Source organism: Coregonus lavaretus (assembly GCF_964263955.1).
Source record: "Coregonus lavaretus genome assembly, contig: HAP1_SCAFFOLD_2193, whole genome shotgun sequence".
Taxonomy (NCBI): domain Eukaryota; kingdom Metazoa; phylum Chordata; class Actinopteri; order Salmoniformes; family Salmonidae; genus Coregonus; species Coregonus lavaretus.
The window spans coordinates 63,255-86,582 of NW_028160118.1; the positions used below are offsets into that span (position 1 = coordinate 63,255).

The 23,328-nt window shown below is 41.8% G+C and overlaps 1 protein-coding gene across 1 annotated transcript; it reads right to left on the reverse strand.

Moving 5' to 3' along the window:
- LOC311122127 (alpha-aminoadipic semialdehyde synthase, mitochondrial-like) lies at positions 1-23,218 on the reverse strand (the record flags this gene model as incomplete). Its single annotated transcript, XM_084196533.1, has 13 exons — positions 1-1,251; positions 1,403-1,579; positions 1,758-1,846; positions 5,626-5,741; positions 6,391-6,486; positions 6,580-6,747; positions 6,874-7,014; positions 7,438-7,546; positions 8,866-8,976; positions 11,398-11,527; positions 11,770-11,891; positions 17,464-17,531; positions 23,159-23,218. Coding segments are annotated over 13 exons (1,506 nt in total), but the record flags the coding sequence as incomplete, so codon positions are not given.
- Between the last annotated feature and the right edge of the window lie 110 nt (positions 23,219-23,328).

The window sequence follows — 23,328 nt, forward strand, 5'->3', positions numbered from 1 at the left end:
TGACTTAAAACACTATTTATTTTGTCAAATATCTGAATCTATTTATGTATCTGAAGCAAACCATTTATGTCCAGATTATACACCTACTACCATACCACATTCAAAGGCACTTAAATCTGTTGTCTTGCCCATTCACCCTCTGAATGGCACACATACACAATCCATGTCTCAAAGCTTAGAAATCCTTCTTTAACCTACAGTACGTTTAAAAATTGTTCAGAGGCTCTTGAGTTACTACAACTACATGTTCTTCTGAGTAAGTTGCCCAGGCTAGTATTATATGACAGTGGTGAGATACATTATTCACTTGCAACTTACTCACTGGTCTGTTTTTGAGCAGGCACTGTACACATTCACTGATATTTCTAGCATCTTGATTGTCTGAGTGTTATCATCAACAATGATCAGATAACCACATCAATATGTAAAAACCTGTGGAACTGTGCAGCAGCTGGTCAAGGAAAGACCCTTTGGGTGAGCAGGTCTGCAAAGATTATCGGATTGTCACATCATGTTATAATAATGACACTCTGCAAGTTTTGTGGTTCTCCATGTCAAGAATTGTACAGCCTTAAAGAACCCAGTTGCTTGGAAACTGTTCACCTGCAACATAACTGTTCTATTTGCCACATGTTGAAACAATAAATTGGTTGAGGTCAGGCAATGCTCTGAGGAAATGCCTTTGAAACAAGCAGAAAGTCAGGGTGCATCATTCAATAGCCTAATGAGGCTTCCTCTCCTTGTCTCCTGTCCTCCTGAGATTTCTACCATATTGCCTTCACCACCCTGCCTTTTCAGATCAGCACAGATGAAGGGATGGCGATGAACAGAGGAAGTCACTTGGGACTATGGAGATGCAACTGGTTTCTCTGTGCCTTGGTACACAGCTACTGATTGGCTGTATTTCCCATCGGTCTTGGTGTTGAGTCTACGACTATTTCTCAATTGTTTAAACTAGCTCGTTTCCTCATCTCCTTTCCTTTATCTGCACTGTACTGAAATAATTCAACTGAATTGAAGAATAGAACTGTATTTCTTCATCTGTGTGGTCTTTTTTGGATCAGTGTAGATGAAGGAGAGGACACCAGGAAAGGAAGTCAATATACACTATTGAGACAAGTAACATGAGTTACTACTCTTGGATGGTGCTTTTTGAAGTGAACTGTAAGCCCTCCTCTTGCAGTCTCTTCAGAGCCGGTCCATAGATGTCCTTAGTCATTGGCACCACCAGTCCCTTTGTACTGATTTCTCCTGCAGATTGAAAGTCAGTTTTCACTTTACTTTTACAGACATGTTAGGGTTGTCCATTCGTCTTCAGCAAAATGGCCGATTGCCTCCCTAAACCATTCTTAACATCTCAGACATGACAAATGCAATGAGGACTCAAGGCTACCCTACTGACCATCCAGCACCATGCGAGCAGCGATGGCAGCGGGGTAGCCCACGGTCTTGGCCATAGCAGAGTGGCCGTCGGGGTCCCCGTAGACCACCAGGCTGATGTGCTTGGTCTCAAGCTCGCCTGTGGAGTGGCGCAGGCCCACGTCATTCCTCATGATGACCATGTCCCGCTCGCCTTTATCTAAAGGAGAGGACACAGACGGACCGAGAAGGAGAGAGAGGGTTATACTCTTTTTTTAATAATCTTTACTGCTATAAAGAAAGTAGGAGAAGGAGGAATATAAGGAGTATGGAGAAAGATATACATATTGGTGTTTGTGGCAGTAAAAGAGTAGAGAGATAACTTCTGCCCCTCTTACCAAAGGAGAGCCTGGCCTCTAAGTGCTTAGCCAGCGAAGCCAGCATGGTGTCTGCATGGGGGACGGCCTCCTTACTCAGCATCCCGAACCTGACCACAGAAACAGTATTAATTAAGACATTTACAGAGGTTAAAGGAAATCCCATGACTGAAACTTAACTAGTAGATAACCATAGACTTCCAGTCATTGCGCTAACGCTAGTTAGCACTGGTTAGCGAAATTACCTCTTAACTTCCTTCATACTCGACACAGAGATACTATCCACAAGTTCATCTGACTCTGGGGAAGTAGATAAAGGGCATCATTGCCAACATCCCGAAGTATCCCTTTAAGTCGCTCTCAGATCGATTGTCTGTGGCCAAGTTAACCTCCCCTTTCATGTAAAATAAGTAATGACCATCTGCTTTTAGGGAAAGTGGATCATTTTGTACATGTATTAAACTGCAAGTTTGACCAATTCCAGTCCCTTTGGTCCTCCCCAGTATAATTTGTATGTAGGAGTACTGAGATGCTCAGTTCTGGTGACTTTTTAAAAGGACATTCTACTCCAAAATTCATGAAAATTGTATTATGCTGACACCATCTAAAATATAATTTCCACCTCCAGAAATGAGCCCAATAACATATTTGGTAAAAATGATGCAAAATTATTTGAACATATTGGACTATATTATGAGATGTGCTATTAGCAATAAGCATTATCACCTGTAGCCCAACTGATGCAGCATAGTGGCTATAAATACATAGGCTGAAGCATGGGGTTTTGTCCATTTGCATATTTACCCCATTGGACAAAACATTCTGATTCTGATTGTTATTAATTATTATTATTATTATTACATTATTCATTATTTTAGTTTCTATTCCTAAGTATGTCATTGCCCTTTTAAAATGCCTTTGCCCCTTTAAAGGGATACTGCGAGATTTCGAGATCTAGGTGGTTTTTCTACTACCCAGAGGTCAGACCAATTCTCTGCGTGCAGTTTGGAGATTATTGAAGTTAGAATATCGTTAGCTCAGCACAATTGCTGGAAGTGTCCCGGTACAGTAGCCAGTTCCTCTCAAAACAAGGGAAATATACCTAACTACTCCAAAGCTGGGTGGTTGGTCATTTATAGTCTTACAAAGCTATACATAGTAATCGATATTTTTAAACGTGTTACATTTACTGATAATTATAAGAAACGAGGTTCTATCCACTTCCTGATTCTCTGTCCTGTTGTTGCATAAAGCAGTGGTTCCCAAACTTTTTTTGAACCATGGCACACCTTGATGGGATATAAAGTTGTGACACACCTAACATTTCCCTATTCGATTATTTACTGACAATGACCTCCATCTCATCTAATTCATAATGCAAATCAACTTTCTGTGAGAAAGTTTTTTAAATAGATTAAATAGGGTTTATTTGAAATATTTTCATAGTTTTGATAGTTCCTTAATCATGATGGTCAATTTTAATGTTCCCCTATAAGAGCGTCCCGCGAATCTGCTCCAGAAATGTAGTTTTTTTAGCTCTGGTAAAATAGGTCTTTAGTTTTGAACGGTTTGGGCTACAGACGAGAGGTTTTCTGCATTGTAAAGGTGCAACCAGACACAAAGCCCTGCTCCGTTTGTTTCTTTAACTAAGTCCAGAGCCATATATTAAGAAATAAATGTCTCTGGTAAGACTATCAAAGTAAAATTATACAAATAACGTTGCTCGTAATGCGCGCCCCTCAAATTATACAAATCTAACAGCCTGAGTGCACTGGACTTGAACCAACGAAACAGATGTAACCATGTGCTATTTAATGTTTTATCTGACCGGCACTAAATCAAATCAAATTGTATTGTCACATACAGGTGTTTAGCAGATGTTATTGCGGGTTTAGCGAAATGCTTGTGCTTCTAGCTCCGACAGTGCAGTAATATCAAACTAGTGCTCCCAAGTCAAAATTCCATGTGCATTCCACAGGTCACGTTTATAAGTGAGTATACATTTTTTTTAAATCAAGATCAGGAAAAGTTTCGCGGCACACCTGAGAGTTCCTCAAGGCACACCGGTGTGCTGCGTCACACCGGTTTGGAACCACTGGCATAGAGATGTATAGAGATCGCAACGTTGTATCGGTCTCAATGGCGCTGCTAGTGCACTTACAGATGCCATAAAATGGGACAGATACAACGTTGGGATCCATATGACGGAAATCCGTCGTAGTGACGGAGAACTTTAACCCCTGGATTTAGCAAAGATATGAGTACAACATTTTGAATGGTACAGTGAGGGAAAAAAGTATTTGATCCCCTGCTGATTTTGTACACTTGCCCACTGACAAAGAAATGATCAGTCTATAATTTTAATGGTAGGTTTATTTGAACAGTGAGAGACAGAATAACAACAACAAAATCCAGAAAAACACGTCAAAAATGTTATAAATTGATTTGCATTTTAATGAGGGAAATAAGTATTTGACCCCCTCTCAATCAGAAAGATTTATGGCTCCCAAGTGTATTTTATACAGGTAACGAGCTGAGATTAGGAGCACACTCCTAATCTCAGTTTGTTACCTGTATAAAAGACACCTGTCCACAGGAGCAATCAATCAATCAGATTCCAAACTCTCCACCATGGCCAAGACCAAAGAGCTCTCCAAGGATGTCAGGGACAAGATTGTAGACCTACACAAGGCTGGAATGGGCTACAAGACTATCGCCAAGCAGCTTGGTGAGAAGGTGACAACAGTTGGTGCGATTATTCGCAAATGGAAGAAACACAAAATAACTGTCAATCTCCCTCTGCCTGGGGCTCCATGCAAGATCTCACCTCGTGGAGTTGCAATGATCATGAGAACGGTGAGGAATCAGCCCAGAACTAGGATCTTGTCAATGATCTCAAGGCAGCTGGGACCATAGTCACCAAGAAAACAATTGGTAACACACTACGCCGTGAAGGACTGAAATCCTGCAGCGCCGCAGGGTCCCCCTGCTCAAGAAAGCACATATACAGGCCCGTCTGAAGTTTGCCAATGAATCTGAATGATATAGAGGAGAACTGGGTGAAAGTGTTGTGGTCAGATGAGACCAAAATGGAGCTCTTTGGCATCAACTCAACTCGCCGTGTTTGGAGGAGGAGGAATGCTGCCTATGACCCCAAGAACACCATCCCCACCGTCAAACATGGAGGTGGAAACATTATGCTTTGGGGGTGTTTTTCTGCTAAGAGGACAGGACAACTTCACCGCATCAAAAGGGACGATGGACGGGGCCATGTACCGTCAAATCTTGGGTGAGAACCTCCTTCCCTCAGCCAGGACATTGAAAATGGGTCATGGATGGGTATTCCAGCATGACAATGACCCAAAACACACGGCCAAGGCAACAAAGGAGTGGCTCAAGAAGAAGCACATTAAGGTCCTGGAGTGGCCTAGCCAGTCTCCAGACCTTAATCCCATAGGAAATCTGTGGAGGGAGCTGAAGGTTCGAGTTGCCAAACGTCAGCCTCAAAACTTTAATGACTTGGAGAAGATCTGCAAAGAGGAGTGGGACAAAATCCCTCCTGAGGTGTGTGCAAACCTGGTGGCCAACTACAAGAAACGTCTGACCTCTGTGATTGCCAACAAGGGTTTTGCCACCAAGTACTAAGTCATGTTTTGCAGAGGGGTCAAATACTTATTTCCCTCATTAAAATGCAAATCAATTCATAACATTTTTGACATGCGTTTTTTTGGATTTTGTTGTTGTTATTCTGTCTCTCACTGTTCAAATAAACCTACCATTAAAATTATAGACTGATCATTTCTTTGTCAGTGGGCAAACGTACAAAATCAGCAGGGGATCAAATACTTTTTTCCCCTCACTGTATCTGGTCAGGACTTGAGCCTCTCACCATTTGAGTGTCTCCATCTTGAAGTCGTCTTGGCCGATGCGGTCATAGACTGCTCCCTCAAATGCCTCGTCATTGGTAGACAGGGGCAAGCCCATCTGTATACACAGCATCTCTTTCTGTTGCACAGGGATTTTTTAAAATCTTTTTTGTTCAGTCTTGTCAATCAAATCTGCATTGTAGCTCTAGTGTGATGCAGCGTTTGCTCGGTGTATCCTGGTACTTTAATAACCATTTATGAAAAGCATATTCTAAATTAAGTTAAAAGTAAATTAAAGGACAAGTTCTAATTTTTTTAAATCTAAATTCTTTATGTAAAATACCTCAATCCCCAACGTTATATTCAATTTAGTTGGAATTGAGCAATACTTCTCTGTGTGTGAGCATGCACAGGCTTTAATCACCACAATGGGAACGAGAAAGCACACTGAAAAGTATCGGTCGAGTCCAACAAAATGGAATATACCGTTAAGGATAAAGTTCAGAATGCCAATTTAATGTGTATAACATCTAAAGACCTGCATCACTATACTGAGAGCGTTGCTGTTTCTCAAAGGATGTATTTGGGTGTTTTTGGAGCCTTTGTTTATGTTTTATCTGTGCCCCTGCATCTGCAGAACGAGCCTGAAGAAGTATATCACTGGTGGAGTATGCTTCTCAAAACCAAGTGAAATGGCAAAAAGAAAAAAAAAAGGGTAAAAAATTGAGATTTGGTTCCAAAAAAGTTAACTTGTCTTTTAAAGCTGTTATAAGTATCATTATATTTACCCAGGAGACAGGAGCAGAGGTATGCTCTACCATGGGGCAGGGGTCAGTGTTGATCAGACCCAACTTCACAAAGCCACTCATGGCCTTGGAGAAACCCTGTGGGACAGAAATACAAGATTTATCCAAAGTGACACAGAACTATCGAGATTGACAGTAACGCCATACTCACCACCCTGGTGTTGGCAGTACCTTGAAGCGGAGTGTTCCTCTGATGAGTGTGTGGGCCGACTCAATGCCGTATTGTTCAGCGTATTTGGTGCTGTCGCGGTTGGGGAAGCCCTCCAGGTTGAAGCCAGGCATGAAGTCCATGGGAGCCGTAGACTCCATCAGAGTTCCGCCCGCTGGGATGCTCACCACCTGGGGGACACAGAGGAGGATGAAGTTACTCCTAGACACTGATCCTGGGACAGTTTTGCAATCCCGTCCCTAATGGTTAAGTTTAGGATTTGGGGAGGATCTGCTGATCCTAGATGGCTACTGTACCTTGTTGTCCTTGAGGAAGATGGCAGGGCTGATGGTATTGAGGAGGACTCCGTAAGGACTCCAGCTGAATTTGTAGCGCAGAGGATTGTCTGAGCACTCTGGTGCAGGGAGTCCACCACAGAATGAACTGTATGACTCAATCTAAAACACACACACACACACACACACACGTAAATTGATTTAAAACACAATTTGCACATCCACATTTATCAAATGTTTTGTGCATTGACTAGTCAAATGCGTTGTCAACATGCTGGCACATTTGTCAATTTTCCTGTGTGATAGTACAGTCCGTTCATCTTCTCATCAAGATGGGGGGAAAATGAACAAATCGAAGACACATGGTGTTTCAATCTGTTGGGCCCGCAATCAATATGACTGCCAAGGAAACTGACAAGATGCCACTCATCCCTTCGACATACGCTCAATCATTCATTATATGCACAGCACACACACACACAATCCCGTATGTGTACAGATGCCACAATCACCAAAACACTCGCTCTCAAACGCACAAATCACTTATACTAGATTCTTTCACAATCTCCCTCACGTTTCACTCACAGTGCAGCCGTCCGCCTTGGCTTGGTCGATGCACTCCATAGCCAGCATGTGGTCGATGCCAGGGTCCAGGCCCATCTCATTCACTATGGTGATGCCAGCTTCCTCAGCACTGAAAGGAAACACACAGACAAACACACTCAGCCACACGTAGAGATAATACATTCACTTGACCAGTAGCTTATTCTGACTAATGCCATCTCAAGCAATAAGATCAAGTGTCTTGGTGCCTGCCTGTAGCTTACATCTAGTCAATTGTGTATTAAATAGCCCATGATTAGCAATAAAGGTCCAATGCAGCCATTTTTATCTCAATATCAAATAATTTCTGGGTAAAAATTCAGTACCTTACTGTGATTTGTGTTTAATAAAAACAATCGTCAAAAAGAAACAAAAATAGCTTCTTAGCAAAGAGCAATTTCTCAAGCAAGAATTTTGCTAGGACTGTCTGGGAGTGGTCTGAGTGAGGGGCCTAATTGGACGAGCCTAATGGGAGGGATATGTAACCTGAAAACTCACTGTCATTAGCAGAGAGGTTTGAAACTCTCTTTGTTATTGGTTTATTAACTTATATCGCCTGGTGATGTCGCCAGGCAAGCCAAAACTCCATCCCACCTAAACAGGTTTAAATTTCAGGCGGTCTTTTCAAACAGCTCTTACTCTAAAAGGGCATTATCATAATTTTCACAGTATTATACACCTCGTCGTGTGGAAATATATACACTGAGTGTACAAAACATTGACACCTGCTCTTTCCATGACATACACTGACCAGGTGAATCGAGGTGAAAGCCATGATCCCTTATTGATGTCACTTGTTAAATCCACTTCAATCAGTGTAGATGATGGGGAGGAGACAGGTTAAAGAAGGATTTTTAAGCCTTGAGACACGGATTGTGTATGTGTGCCATTCAGAGGGTGAATGGGCAAGACAAAAGATTGAAGTGCCTTTGAACGGGGTATGGTAGTCGGTGCCAGGCGCACCGTTTTGTGTCAAGAACTGCAATGCTGCTGAGTTTTTCACGCTCAAAAGTTTCCCTGTGTGTATCAAGAATGGTCCACCACCCAATGGACATCCAGCCATCTTAACACAACTGTGGGAAACATTGGAGTCAACATGGGCCAGTATTACTATGGAATGCTTTCAAAACGTTGTAGAGTCCATGTCCGGACGAATTGAGGCTGTTCTGAGGGCAAAAGGGGGAATGCAACTCAATATTAGGAAGGTGTTCCTAATGTTTGGTATACTCAGTGTATAATACACAGGAAAATCACGTTTTGACTTCACTGGGCCTTTAAGACAAGATGAAACACATTCTCCATTTAATCTCCACTTCTACATAGATATGTTTTCCCCTAACCCCTATCCCTCTCACTCCTACTTTAACAACTAGAGGAATCTCCTCTACTCCCCATACACTTCTCTCCCACCTCTGTTGGAGGTCCTTCATGGCTGGACTCAGGTAGCTGGCAGTCACCATGTTCACCTTCTTGTTGATGCAGTGCTTGGCGATCACAGGGTGATACCCATACGGCAGCATACTGAAACATAAATGGCAGAGTACATGTGACAATGACACATTTTCACCTCTCATTCACCTCGTGTGTATGTGTTTTTAAATTCTATTTAACATTTATTTTGACAGGGAAGACATATTGAGACCTAGGTCTCTTTTCCAAATGCGCCCTGTATAATACAATATAAAATACACATTAAACACACACACATACACGCATTCATACACTATCGGTCAAAACGTTGGACACCTACTCATTCAAGGGTTTTTCTTTATTTTCAATATTTTCTACATTGTAGAATAATAGTGAAGACTTCAAAATTATGAAATAACATATGGAATCATGTAGTAACCAAAAAAGTGTTAAACAAATCGAAATATATTTGAGATTCTTCAAAGTAGCCACACTTCGCCTTGATGACAGCTTTGCACACTCTTGGCATTCTCTCAACCAGCTTCATGAGGTAGTCACCTGGAATGCTTTTCAATTAACAGGTGCGCCTTATTAAAAGTTCATTTGTGGAATTTCTTTCCTTCTTAATGTGTTTGAGCCAATCAGTTGTGTCGTGACAAGGTGGGGGGGGGGGGGGGGGGGGGGCTATACAGAAGATAGCCCTATTTGGTAAAAGACCAAGTCCATATTATGGCAAGAACAGCTCAAATAAGCAAAGAGAAACAACAGTCCATCATTACTTTAAGACATGAAGGTCAGTCAATCCGGAAAAGTGCAGTCGCAAAAACCATCAAGCGCTATGATGAAACTGGCTCTCATGAGGACCGCCACAGGAAGGAAGACCCAGAGTTACCTCTACTGCAGAGGATAAGTTAATTAGAGTTACTAGCCTCAAAATTGCAGCCCAAATAAATTCTTCACAGAGTTCAAGTAACAGACACATCTCAACATCAACTGTTCAGAGGAGACTGCGTGAATCAGGCCTTCATGGTTGAATTGCTGCAAACAAACCACTACTAAAGGACACCAATAAGAAGAAGAGACTTGCTTGGGCCAAGAAACACGAGCAATGGACATTTGACCGGTGTAAATCTGTCCAAATTGGAGATTTCTGGTTCCAACCGCCGTGTCTTTGTGAGACGCAGAGTAGGTGAACGGATGATCTCCGCATGTGTGCTTCCCACTGTGAAGCATGGAGGAGGTGCGATGGTGCTTTGCTGGTGACACTGTCTGTGATTTATTTAGAATTCAAGGCACACTTAACCAGCATGGCTACCACAGCATTCTGCAGCGATACGCCATCCCATCTAGTTTGGGCTTAGTTGGATTATCATTTATTTTTCAACAAGACAATGACCCAATACAACTCCAGGCTGTGTAAGGGCTATTTTACCAAAAAGGAGAGTGATGGAGTGCTGCATCAGATGACCTGGCCTCCACATTGCCCCCACCTCAACCCAATTGAGATGGTTTGGGATGAGTTGGACCGCAGAGTGAAGGAAAAGCAGCCAACAAGTACTCAGCATATGTGGGAACTCCTTCAAGACTGTTGGAAAAGCATTCCAGGTGAAGCTGATTGAGAGAATGCCAAGAGTGTGCAAAACTTTCATCAAGGCAAAGGGTGGCTACTTTGGAGAATCTCAAATATAAAATATATTCTGATTTGTTTAACACTTTTTTGGTTATTACATGATTCCATATGTGTTATTTCATAGTTTTGATATCGTCACTATTATTCTACAATGTAGAAAATAGTAAAAATTAAGAAAAACCCTGGAATGAGTAGGTGTGTCCAAACTTTGGACAGGTACTGTATATACACACAAACGAATACAAAAACACAGTCATTGTCACGGTTTCGGCCGAGGCGGCCCCTCCTCCTTGTTCGGGCAGGCTTCGGCGGTCGTCGTCTCCGGAGTACTAGCTGCCACCGTTCGATGTTTCATGTTTGATTGGTTTTGTCTGTTTGTCACACCTGTTTAGTGTTTAGTCTCATTAGGCACCCTATTTAGTTCCTTGTGTTAGGTCAGGTGTTGTGTGTAATTGTTCGACTGTCGTGTGGTTGTTTGGTCCTCTGGATTTTTGTTCTCTCTTATTTCGTGTTGTATAGAGAGTCCTGCACGTTGTGCACACTTACTTTGTACAGTTTAGTGTGCGTTTCATTTCGCCTGTGGCCTGTTGCCGTGTTGGGCGTGTACTACGGACTTCACTAAAAGACCTTTGGATTTATATCTCTGTGTCCTGCGTGTGATTCCACATCCCACTACACTCCACTCCTGACAGTCATGGTAAAAACAAATAAAACATTGCAAATCATCCTGAAAAACAGTTCCATTCATCCACAAATATATCCCCATTCAATACTTTAAAATTGCCCAAACAGCACCAGAACGTCAAGATGAAATGTATTAAACCTAAAAGCAGATTTACCTAGCTCGGTGGAGACCCTGTGTGTGTTTATATGTGTATGTGTATGTGTATGTGTGTGTGTACCTAATGACTAAGTCATGGTCTTTGACCAGGGACTCCAGCTGGCCCTCCTGACTGGTGACATCCAGCATGACTGGGATGGTGTTGGGGTATTTCCCTGCCAACTCCTCTGCCTGGGTCAACAACACTGATGCTAGAACACAAGGAGACATAGATAACAGCTGTGAGAGAGATGGGAGGGGTGAAAGCTTTGAGTAAAATTGACATTTGAAAACAAAATGGGCCGGGGATACAGCTTAGATTTAAATGAGCTAAAATGAGTACACGATACATTTGCTGTGCATCCAGTTAAACATTTGAATAACTAATTCATCATCAGCTGGGTATTTGTGAATATAGTGAGTATGGTGCACCATTTCCTTTTCAGAGCCTTACCTACAGTGACTTGAGTCCCTATGTCCCGGGTGAGGTACTCGATGACAGGGCCCGACACATAACCTGAGCCCAGTAGTAGCACTCGTTTCATTCCACTCTTCTTCATGATCTTTGCTTGCTCACTGAGGGTAAGGGGTTCATACACAGTGAGAGCACAGAATAAAACCATCACACACACACACAAATCCATAGTTCATCTCCCTCTTTCTCACACACACGCATAATGAGAACCTGAACACAAGCAATCTTGCTCAGAATTATAACCAAGGTGGGATTTTCTTACCAAGCAGATATGGTACAAAATGATTTAATATAAATGATCCAGTTTTAATAGCATCCTCCTAAGAAATTAGTACTTAACCAATGGAGCTAGCATCTTACAGCCGAGCAAATCACACTAATAATGAAAGACATTCAGAGTTTTAGTGAAAAACCCAAGCTGATGCACTGTGATAATGTATATTACATCAATCAAAGCCAGACCTGTGTTCAAATACTATTTCAGGTATTTAAATTACTTTTCATTTCATTTCAAAAGAAGTATTCAGATAACCTTTATTTGAAAAAACAGGTAGTTGAATATTGGAATGTATTTGAAAATACTTAAATACACTGGCCCAAATACACTCCCATGCATTTAAAGAGCAACTGCCATTAAAAACCAACTTCTCATTTAGAAAACAGCCTGTGGCACCGAAATGTGTCCGAAATATTTATTCTAATATCAAAATTGACCAACGTGTAAATAGGATAATTATGGTCATAAAGTCAGTCTCGTCCAAAACGGAGTTTTGTGAGACTTGTGGTCGTGACTGTATTGCAATGTAAATGAAGGTTGGGTTTGTTTTAATCCTGCCCACATGCACACAGCAGGCAACACACAAGTAATCATCAATTCGGAGTGCAGCTGCACGCGACTCAATCATAATGACCGTGGTAAATTTGGGTTCACTGTGGATATACCTATGGGGCTAGTTAGGGACAATTGGTAAATTACACAAATGTAGAGGTAACTGCCAAAATAATGGAAACACTTGAGTAAATGAGGGATACTAAGTATATTGAAAGCAGGTGCTTCCACACAGGTGTGGTTCCTGAGTTAATTAAGCAATTAACATCCCATCATGCTTAGGGTCATGTATAAAATGCTGAGCAGGCCATTATTTTGGCTACCATGGCAATGCCCCCATATACAGGGTACGAGTGGTCATTGAATGGTTTGATGAGCATGAAAACGATGCAAACCATATGCCATGGCCGTCTCAGTCACCAGATGTCAACACAATCGAATAATTATGGGAGATCCCGGAGCGGCGCGCCTGAGACCGCGTTTTCCACCACTATCAACAAAACACCAAATTATGGAATTTCTCAAGGAAGTATGGTGTCGCATCCCTCCAATAGAGTTCCAGACACTTGTACAATCTATGCCTCGGTGCATTGAAGCGGTTCTGACTCGCGGTGGCCCAACGCCCTATTCCGACACCTTTGGTATTTCCTTTATTTTTGCATTTACCTGTACATGGTACAATATGTTAAAATTCCAATTGCTCCAAATTTCAATGACTTAACCTCCAACTATAAATTGTCGAAATTCATATACAAATATTCAAAGCATTTAATGAGAAAACTAAAAGGTGTGCATGAAACATGAAAATATTGTCTCATTTACAGTACATTGTGTAATTTATTGATGGTCCCTGAACTAGCTAGCTTGATAAACAGTACTGACAATTCCATTTGGGCTAGCTAGCTAAATTATACATCCAACATTTTGTCTATATTGATGCTTTTACAATAACCAAACAGTTGGATAAACAAATCATTTGTGAAACCATGATGCGGTGTATGACAGGATTGGACGTTGCATGCAATTTCAATATTGTTTGAGTTGCTTTGTGTATCAGCACATTTGCTTGAGAATCTTACTGCAACACTGCATCCATGTTGCTTGACATAGGCGTTTTCAAAGAACCGCCAGTCAAGGTGAGCTCCCCGCCCACTCAGCCTACTAGCTTCCCGCCCACTCAGTCTGTCTTTTCAGTCTTCCTGGTAGTTTGACCTGAGAGAAAGTAATTTCTAAAATGTTGAGTATTTTTTTAATCTGGAAAAATATTATGGGTGATGTTTTAGTCACTCAAAAGGCTATTTTACATGGGAATCAGAATGACTGTTTGGGACCTTTAAGCCTGAGCTCGACCAGACAATGAGGAAGGGGAATAACAAGCTTTTAAGCACATGCAGTCTATTGCTGCATTTGCTATGCTGCTCACTGGGTATGCTATGCTATGCTAATGCTATGCTATGCCTATGTTATGCTACAGTATGATTACTACAAACTGAGACTACAAACTAATCTAATTGTCAAAATACGTGAAAACAAGTGAACATTTTACCTGTAAAGGAATCTTTAGAGATTTCTTCCTTAGATTGGTAGCTTTACCTTTATGATGTGACAGGCATATTTACCAAAGATGTATTTATTGGAAAACACAACGCCAACAACATAAAGCTTACCAAACTAGCATACAATTTGTGCAGGAAATGCATTTTCAGATCAAAGGTATTATTATAGACAAATGCTTTTTAATAATTATAACATGAAAGAAAGCACATATTAAACATCACTGACTTCAACAGTAAAATCTATTTTCTTATAACACAGGGGTGTAGCCATGGGCTCCCCCTTTGCCCCCAACTATGCGAACCTGTATGTGGGACAATTTGAGGAAACACACATTTACAAAACAGACATGCCCCCTACTTTCTAAAATCCTCCTACGGAAGAGATACATAGATCAGGTCTTTGTGTTCTGGGAAGGAAGTCAGCAGGAACTAAATTAATTCCAAACTCTGAATATCTCAAATTCACCATGTAGACTGATGAGAAAAAATTAACTACCTGGACTTAAGAATCATCAAAGAGAATGATGCATTACACACAGACTTATACACAAAGCACACAAACCACAATACCCTGCTAAGTGCGGATAGTATGCATCCCATTCCCCTCAAGAATGGTCTACCATATAGCCAGTTATGCAGGGTTAAACGCATCAGATTGACAGCAATGCTAAGAAAATGACAGATACATTCAAAATGAGAGGCTACAAGGACAAAACTCTTGATGCTACAATGATGATACATTCCCCAAAACCAAGAGAGGAGTTGCTCAAAACTAAACCAAAGAAACAACAATGCAACAGTATTTTGCATTAAGTACACCAAGTGTTCAGAGAAAATTAAAGCAATCCTGAAAAAGCACTGGCATATTCTGCAATCAGACAAAAAAATTAAGCGTGGCCTCAATATTGGGGACAGCTTAATGAGATCGTACCTGCCCACTGAGCCCACTTAGACACCCTTTCCAAATGGGAACTACAAATGTGGCTCATGCGCACAGTGCAATAGCATTACAAAAACATCCTTCAGACACCCACATACAGGTCGAAAAATACCTGTTAGGCGTATCATCTCATGCAAGACAAAGGGAGTCATCTTATCACCTGTTCATGTGGGAAAGCCTACATAGGACAAATGAAAAGACAATTAAAACAACGCATAGCTGAACACCGCAGCTCAATCAGGTGTAAGAACACTGACTATCCAGTAGCAGCTCACTTTGTTGAAGCTAACCATCCTATGTCCTCCCTCAAATACACAGGCATTGAGCATGTTACTCTACCAAGGAGAGGAGGTAACATCGAGATCCTACTACTACAGAGGGAGGCCTACTGGATCTCCCATCTAAAAACATTAACCCCTAGTGGTCTGAATATTGACTGACCTCAGGCCCTTCTTATGAACAATTATTTTGTATGAACAAGTCTTATAAATGAATATATTATTTCTACAGCTTATCAGTGTACAGCCAAAATGTTACCCCTGTTGAAGTTGCTTATTACGCATTATGGTTCAACTAAAAGATGACATGTAACAAAACAATTATGAAATTTGAAACAATTAAATATAAACTTCCCTTTTTCAGGACCCTGTCTTTCAAAGATAATTCGTAAAAATCCAAATAACTTCACAGATCTTCATTGTAAAGGGTTTAAACAATGTTTCCCATGCTTGTTCAATGAACCATAAACAATTAATGAACATGCACCTGTGGAACTGTCGTTAAGACACTAACATGATGGTAGGCAATTAAGTTCACAGTTATGAAAACTTAGGACACCAAAAGAAAGATGCCCAGGGTCCCTGCTCATCTGTGTGAGCGTGCCTTAGGCATGCTGCAAGAAGGCATGAGGACTGCAGATGTGGCCAGGGCAATAAATTGCAATGTCCGTACTGTGAGATGCCTGAGGCAGTGCTACAGGGAGACAGGACGGACAGCTGATAGTCCTTGCAGTGACAGACCACGCGTAACAACACCTGCACAGGATCGGTACATCCGAACATCACACCTGCGGGACAGGTACAGGATGGCAACAACAACTGCCCGAGTTACACCAGGAACGCACAATCCCTCCATCAGTGCTCAGACTGTTCGCAATGGGCTGAGAGAGGCTGGACTGAGGGCTTGTAGGCCTGTTTTAAGGCAGGTCCTCACCAGACATCACCGGCAACAACATCGTCTATGGGCACAAACCCAGCCACGTGATCGATTTGGAGGTGGAGGGTCCGTCATGGTCTGGGGCGGTGTGTCACAGCATCATCGGACTGAGCTTGTCATTGCAGGCAATCTCAACGCTGTGTGTTACAGGGAAGACTTCCTCTTCCCTCATGTGGTACCCTTCCTGCAGGCCTATCCTGACATGACCCTCCAGCATGACAATGCCACCAGCCATACTACTCGTTCTGTGCGTGAATTCCTGCAAGACAGGAATGTCAGTGTTCTGCCATGGCCAGCGAAGAGCCCGGATCTCAATCCCATTGAGCATGTCTGGGACCTGTTGGATCGGAGGGTGAGGGCTGGGGCCATTCCCCCCAGAAATGTCCGGGAACTTGCAGGTGCCTTGGTGGAAGAGTGGGGTAACATCTCACAGCAAGAACTGGCAAATCTGGTGCAGTCCATGAGGAGGAGATGCACTGCAGTAATTAATGCAGCTGGTGGCCACACCAGATACTGACTTACTTTTGATTTTGACCCCACCTTTGTTCAGGGAAACATTATTCAATTTCTGTTAGTCACATGTCCGTGGAACTTGTTGAATCTTATGTTCATACAAATATTTACACATGTTAAGTTTGCAGAAAATAAACAGTTGACAGTGAGAGGACGTTTCTTTTTTTGCTGAGTTTTTATATTGAAATTGAGTGAAATTAAATTAAACTATAATGTACAATATGTTGATGCTAATATTATATACAATATTTAATTATGTTCCCATGTGATTACAATAGCTTAATATATTCAACATGCTCTTAACAGTTTCACTAATTTCATTCTAATCAACCTAATAACTATGACACACCACTCACTATTGTCATTGGTTGCACTAATTGCACTGTTTGTCTACATGACCAGGTTCAAGCATTCATGACATTACCCTGAAGAAACGTTGGTGTTTTACCCAATAAATTACTGGGAGTTTATATATAGTGTGCGACTATTTTTATAGCTTACAGTTATAACACAGTGACACTTAAAACATCTAACAAATGCACAAAATATGCCATCAGTCATTAAAACAAGAAAGCCATTCTCAAAGTCAAACCACTAGATATATTGACATGCAATCTTACCTACGTTCACGAAGTTCTTCAATGTATTCAAACTTTGGAGTAAGCTTTCCGTTTGACGTTATCACAGCCTTCAATGGAGGAAAGATGTAAAAACTGTTTGCTGTTGGTTAAATATTTTTAAAAAAAAATATATATATATATATATATATATATACATACATACATACATACACACACACAGTGGGGAGAACAAGTATTTGATACACTGCCGATTTTGCAGGTTTTCCTACTTACAAAGCATGTAGAGGTCTGTAATTTTGATCATAGGTACACTTCAACTGTGAGAGACGGAATCTAAAACAAAAATCCAGAAAATCACATTGTATGATTTTTAAGTAATTCATTTGCATTTTATTGCATGACATAAGTATTTGATACATCAGAAAAGCAGAACTTAATATTTGGTACAGAAACCTTTGTTTGCAATTACAGAGATCATATGTTTCCTGTAGGTCTTGACCAGGTTTGCACACACTGCAGCAGGGATTTTGGCCCACTACTCCATACAGACCTTCTCCAGATCCTTCAGGTTTCGGGGCTGTCGCTGGGCAATACAGACTTTCAGCTCCCTCCAAAGATTTTCTATTGGATTGGCTAGGCCACTCCAGGACCTTGAGATGCTTCTTACGGAGCCACTCCTTAGTTGCCCTGGCTGTGTGTTTTGGGTTGTTGTCATGCTGGAAGACCCAGCCACGACCCATCTTCAATGCTCTTACTGAGGGAAGGAGGTTGTTGGCCAAGATCTCGCGATACATGGCCCCATCCATCCTCCCCTCAATACGGTGCAGTCGTCCTGTCCCCTTTGCAGAAAAGCATCCCAAAATAATTATGTTTCCACCTCCATGCTTCATGGTTAGGATGGTGTTCTTGGGGTTGTACTCATCCTTCTTCTTCCTCCAAACACAGCAAGTGGAGTTCAGACCAAAAAGCTCTTTTTGTCTCATCAGACCACATGACCTTCTCCCATTCCTCCTCTGGATCATCCAGATGGTCATTGGCAAACTTCAGACGGGCCTGGACATGCGCCAGCTTGAGCAGGGGGACCTTGCGTGCGCTGCAGGATATTAATCCATGACGGCGTAGTGTGTTACTAATGGTTTTCTTTGAGACTGTGGTCACAGCTCTCTTCAGGTCATTGACCAGGTCCTGCCGTGTAGTTCTGGGCTGATCCCTCACCTTCCTCATGATCATTGATGCCCCACGAGGTGAGATCTTGCATGGAGCCCCAGACCGAGGATGATTGACCGTCATCTTGAACTTCTTCCATTTCTAATAATTGCGCCAACAGTTGTTGCCTTCTCACCAAGCTGCTTGCCTATTGTCCTGTAGCCCATCCCAGCCTTGTGCAGGTCTACAATTTTATCCCTGATGTCCTTACACAGCTCTCTGGTCTTGGCCATTGTGGAGAGGTTGGAGTCTGTTTGATTGAGTGTGTGGACAGGTGTCTTTTATACAGGTAACGAGTTCAAACAGGTGCAGTTAATATAGGTAATGAGTGGAGAACAGGAGGGCTTCTTAAAGAAAAACTAACAGGTCTGTGAGAGCCGGAATTCTTACTGGTTGGTAGGTGATGAAATACTTATGTTATGCAATAAAATGCAAATTAATTACTTAAAAATCATACAATGTGATTTTCTGGATTTTTGTTTTAGATTCCGTCTCTCACAGTTGAAGTGTACCTATGATAAAGATTACAGACCTCTACATGCTTTGTAAGTAGGAAAACCTGCAAAATCGGCAGTCAACCACCGCATTCTTATTGGCAGACTAAATAGCCTTGGTTTCTCAAATGACTGCCTCGCCTGGTTCACCAACTACTTCTCAGATAGAGTTCAGTGTGTCAAATCGGAGGGCCTGTTGTCTGGACCTATGGCAGTCTCTATGGGGGTGCCACAGGGTTCAATTCTTGGGCCGACACTTTTCTCCGTGTATATCAATGATGTCGCTCTTGCTGCTGGTGACTCTCAGATCCACCTCTACGCAGACGACACCATTTTGTATACATCTGGCCCTTCATTGGACACTGTGTTAACAAACCTCCAAACGAGCTTCAATGCCATACAACAATCCTTCAGTAGCCTTCAACTGCTCTTAAACACTAGTAAAACTAAATGCATGCTTTTCAATCGAACGCTGCTAGCACCCGCCCACCCGACTAGAATCACCACTCTCGACGGGTCGGACCTAGAGTATGTGGACAACTACAAATATCTAGGTGTCTGGTTAGACTGTAAACTCAACTTCCAGACTCACATAAAGAATCTCCAATCCAAAGTTAAATCTAGAATCGGCTTCCTATTTCGCAACAAAGCCTCCTTCACTCATGCTGCCAAACATGCCCTCGTAAAACGGACTATCCTACCGATCCTTGACTTCGGCGATGTCATTTACAAAATAGCCTCCAACACTCTACTCAGCAAATTGGATGTAGTCTATCACAGTGCCATCCGTTTTGTCTCCAAAGCCCCATACACTACCCACCACTGTGACCTGTACGCTCTTGTTGGCTGGTCCTCACTACATGTCCGTCGTCAAACCCACTGGCTCCAGGCCATCTATAAATCACTGCTAGGCAAATCCCCGCCTTATCTTAGCTCATTGGTCACCATAGCAGCACCCACCCGTAGTCTGCGCTCCAGCAGGTATATCTCACTGGTCATTCCCAAAGCCAACACCTCCTTTGGCCGCCATTCCTTCCAGTTCTCTGCTGCCAATGACTGGAACGAATTGCAAAAATCTCTGAAGCTGGAGACTCTTATCTCCCTCAATAACTTTAAGCATCAGTTGTCAGAGCACCTTACCGATCACTGCACCTGTACACAGCCCATCTGAAATTAGCCCACCCAACTACCTCATCCCTATATTGTTATTTATTTTGCTCTTTTGCACCCCAGTATCTCTATTTGCACATCTAGCATTCCAGTGTTAATACTATTGTAATTATTCTGCACTATAGCCTATTTATTGCCTTACCTCCATAACTTGCTACATTTGCACACACTGTATATATATTTTCTGTTGTATTTCTGACTTTATGTTTTTTTTACCCCATATGTAACTCTGTGTTGTTTTTATTGCACTACTTTGCTTTATCTTGGCCAGGTCGCAGTTGTAAATGAGAACCTGTTCTCAACTGGCTTACCTGCTTAAATAAAGGTGAAATAAAAAATAAATAAAAAAAGTATCAAATACTTGTTCTCCCCACTGTGTGTGTGTGTGTGTGTGTGTGTGTGTGTGTGTACACACACACACACTACCAGTCAAAAGTTTCCAGTGTTTCTTAATTTTTTACTATTTTATACAATGTAGAATAATACTGAGGACATCAAAACTATGAAATAACACATATGGAATCATGTAGTAACCAAAAAAAGTGTTAAACAAATCAAAATATTGTATATTTGAGATTCTTCAAATAGCCACCCTTTGCCATGATGACAGCTTTGCACACTCTTGGCATTCTCTTAACCAGCTTCACCTGGAATGCTTTTCCAACAGTCTTGAAGGAGTTCCCACATATGCTGAGCACTTTTTGGCTGATTTTCCTTCACTCTGCGGTCCAACTCATCCCAAAACATCTCAATTGAGTTGAGGTCGGAGGATTGTGGAGGCCAGGTCATCTGATGCAGAACTCCATCACTCTCCTTCTTGGTAAAATAGCCCTTACACAGCCTGGAGGTGTGTTGGGTCATTGTCCTGTTGAAAAACAAATAATAGTCCCACTAAGCCCAAACCAGATGGGATGGTGTATCGCTGCTGAATGCTGTGGTAGCCATGCTGGTCAAGTGTGCCTTGAAACCTAACTAAAATCAGACAGTGTCGCCAGAAAAGCACCCCCACACCATTACACCTCCTCCTCCATGCCTCACGGTGGGAAATACACATGCAGAGATCATCCGTTCACCCACACCGTGTCTCACAAAGCCACGGCGGTTGGAACTAAAAATCTCCAATTTGTCTAATGTCCATTGCTCATGTTTCTTGGCCCAAGCAAGTCTCTTCTTGTTGTTAGTGTCCTTTAGTAGTGGTTTCTTTGCAGCAAATCGACCATGACGACCTGATCCACACAGTCTCCTCTGAACAGTTGATGTTGAGATGTATCTGTTACTTAACTCTGAAGCATTTATTTGGGCTGCAATTTCTGAGGCTGGCAATGAACTTATCCTCTGCAGCAGAGGTAACTCTGGGTCTTCCATTCCTGTGGCGGTCCTCATGAGAGCCAGTTTCATCATAGCGCTTGATGGTTTTTGCGACTGCACTTGAAGAAACTTTCAAAGTTTTTGACATTTTTTGGATTGACTGACCTTCATGTCTTAAAGTAATGATGGACTATCGTTTCTCTTTGCTTATTTGAGCTGTTCTTGCCATAATATGGACTTGGTCTTCCACAAATTAACTTTTAAGAAGGCACACCTGTTTATTGAAATGCATTCCAGGTGACTACCTCATGAAGCTGGTTGAGAGAATGCCAAGAGTGTGCAAAGCTGTCATCAAGGCAAATGGTGGCTATTTGAAGAACCTCAAATATAAAATATATTTTGATTTGTTTAATACTTTTTTGGTTACTACATGATTCCATATGTGTTATTTCATAGTTTTGATGTCTTCAATATTATTCTACAATGTAAAAAATAGTAAAAATAAAGAAAAACCCTTGAATGAGTAGGTGTGTCCAGACTTTTGACTGTTACTATATATATATATATATATATATCTGCCATAACTGACAAAAACAAAAGTCTGACAAAACAAGTCACTGGCCGTGTCTGAAATCTGGCTTGCCTACTACTTACTTAAACTGCATTCTGGCTACTAATCGTACTACATAGTATTTAGAACACACCGTTTAGTACAAATGAATGCCGTAATCAAATCTCAGCACACCAGGCTCATCATACTGAGAATGTGCAATTGCGTTGATTACCGCATTTTGTTCATTTTGGTCCAGCGCATCCCATCAGCTGATTATCAGCTGTTGTCAAACACACGTAGGTCTTGTCTTCCTAAATAGTGTGCAGCGAATTGTACTAGATGAAAAGCCGAAATGAGTATGACATCCTGGCATGTAAAGCACTCAACTTTCTACATTTCATAAAACTAAAAATGTTCGCATACACAAAATGCCTACCATTTAGAACACAAGTACGGGTATTCGGAAACGGACACTTTCTATGGTTCTACTACAGCACAATATCGCATGACAACTTTAGTCCAAAAGTCAAAAGATTTTTTTGGGTCCATCTGTATACAGATTATGAACTTCAATGTGGCCTCCTGAAACCAACATACTTTAGAGCAAAAAACACACAATGCAGCCACCAACTAGACCTTGGTTAGCTATTATCACATATAGCAAATAATGTAATAACTAGTTATTTTATGTTTTATTGTCACACACCAGATAGGTCCAGTGAAATCTGTTGTTTTACAGGGTCAGCCATAATAGTATGGCGCCCCTGGAGGAAATTAGGGTTAAATGTCTTGCTCAATGGCACAGACAGATTTTCACCTTGTCAGCTCGGGTATTCGAACCAGCAACCTTTCGGTTACTGGCCCAACGCTCTAACCGCTAGGCTACCTGCCACCCTATACCACCCTTTGCTTAAGATGTCAAGCTATGTCTAGGTTTCAAGTCCATCGTCTTTTATGATGCAAAAATGATTGAGTAATAGGGATTTGTTCATGTGGTACTCACATCTCTGACTTGAGGTGAGAAGTCCTCTTCTTCAACGGGCCTGGTGGCATCCGAGAGCAGCTGAGTAAGACAGAGCCGGGAAGCACATATTAATTCAGCAAAGAACAGAATTACCATTCCAAGTGGCCATCGCTGGCAAAGCGGCCATCACTGGCAAGCAGTGGCATCTA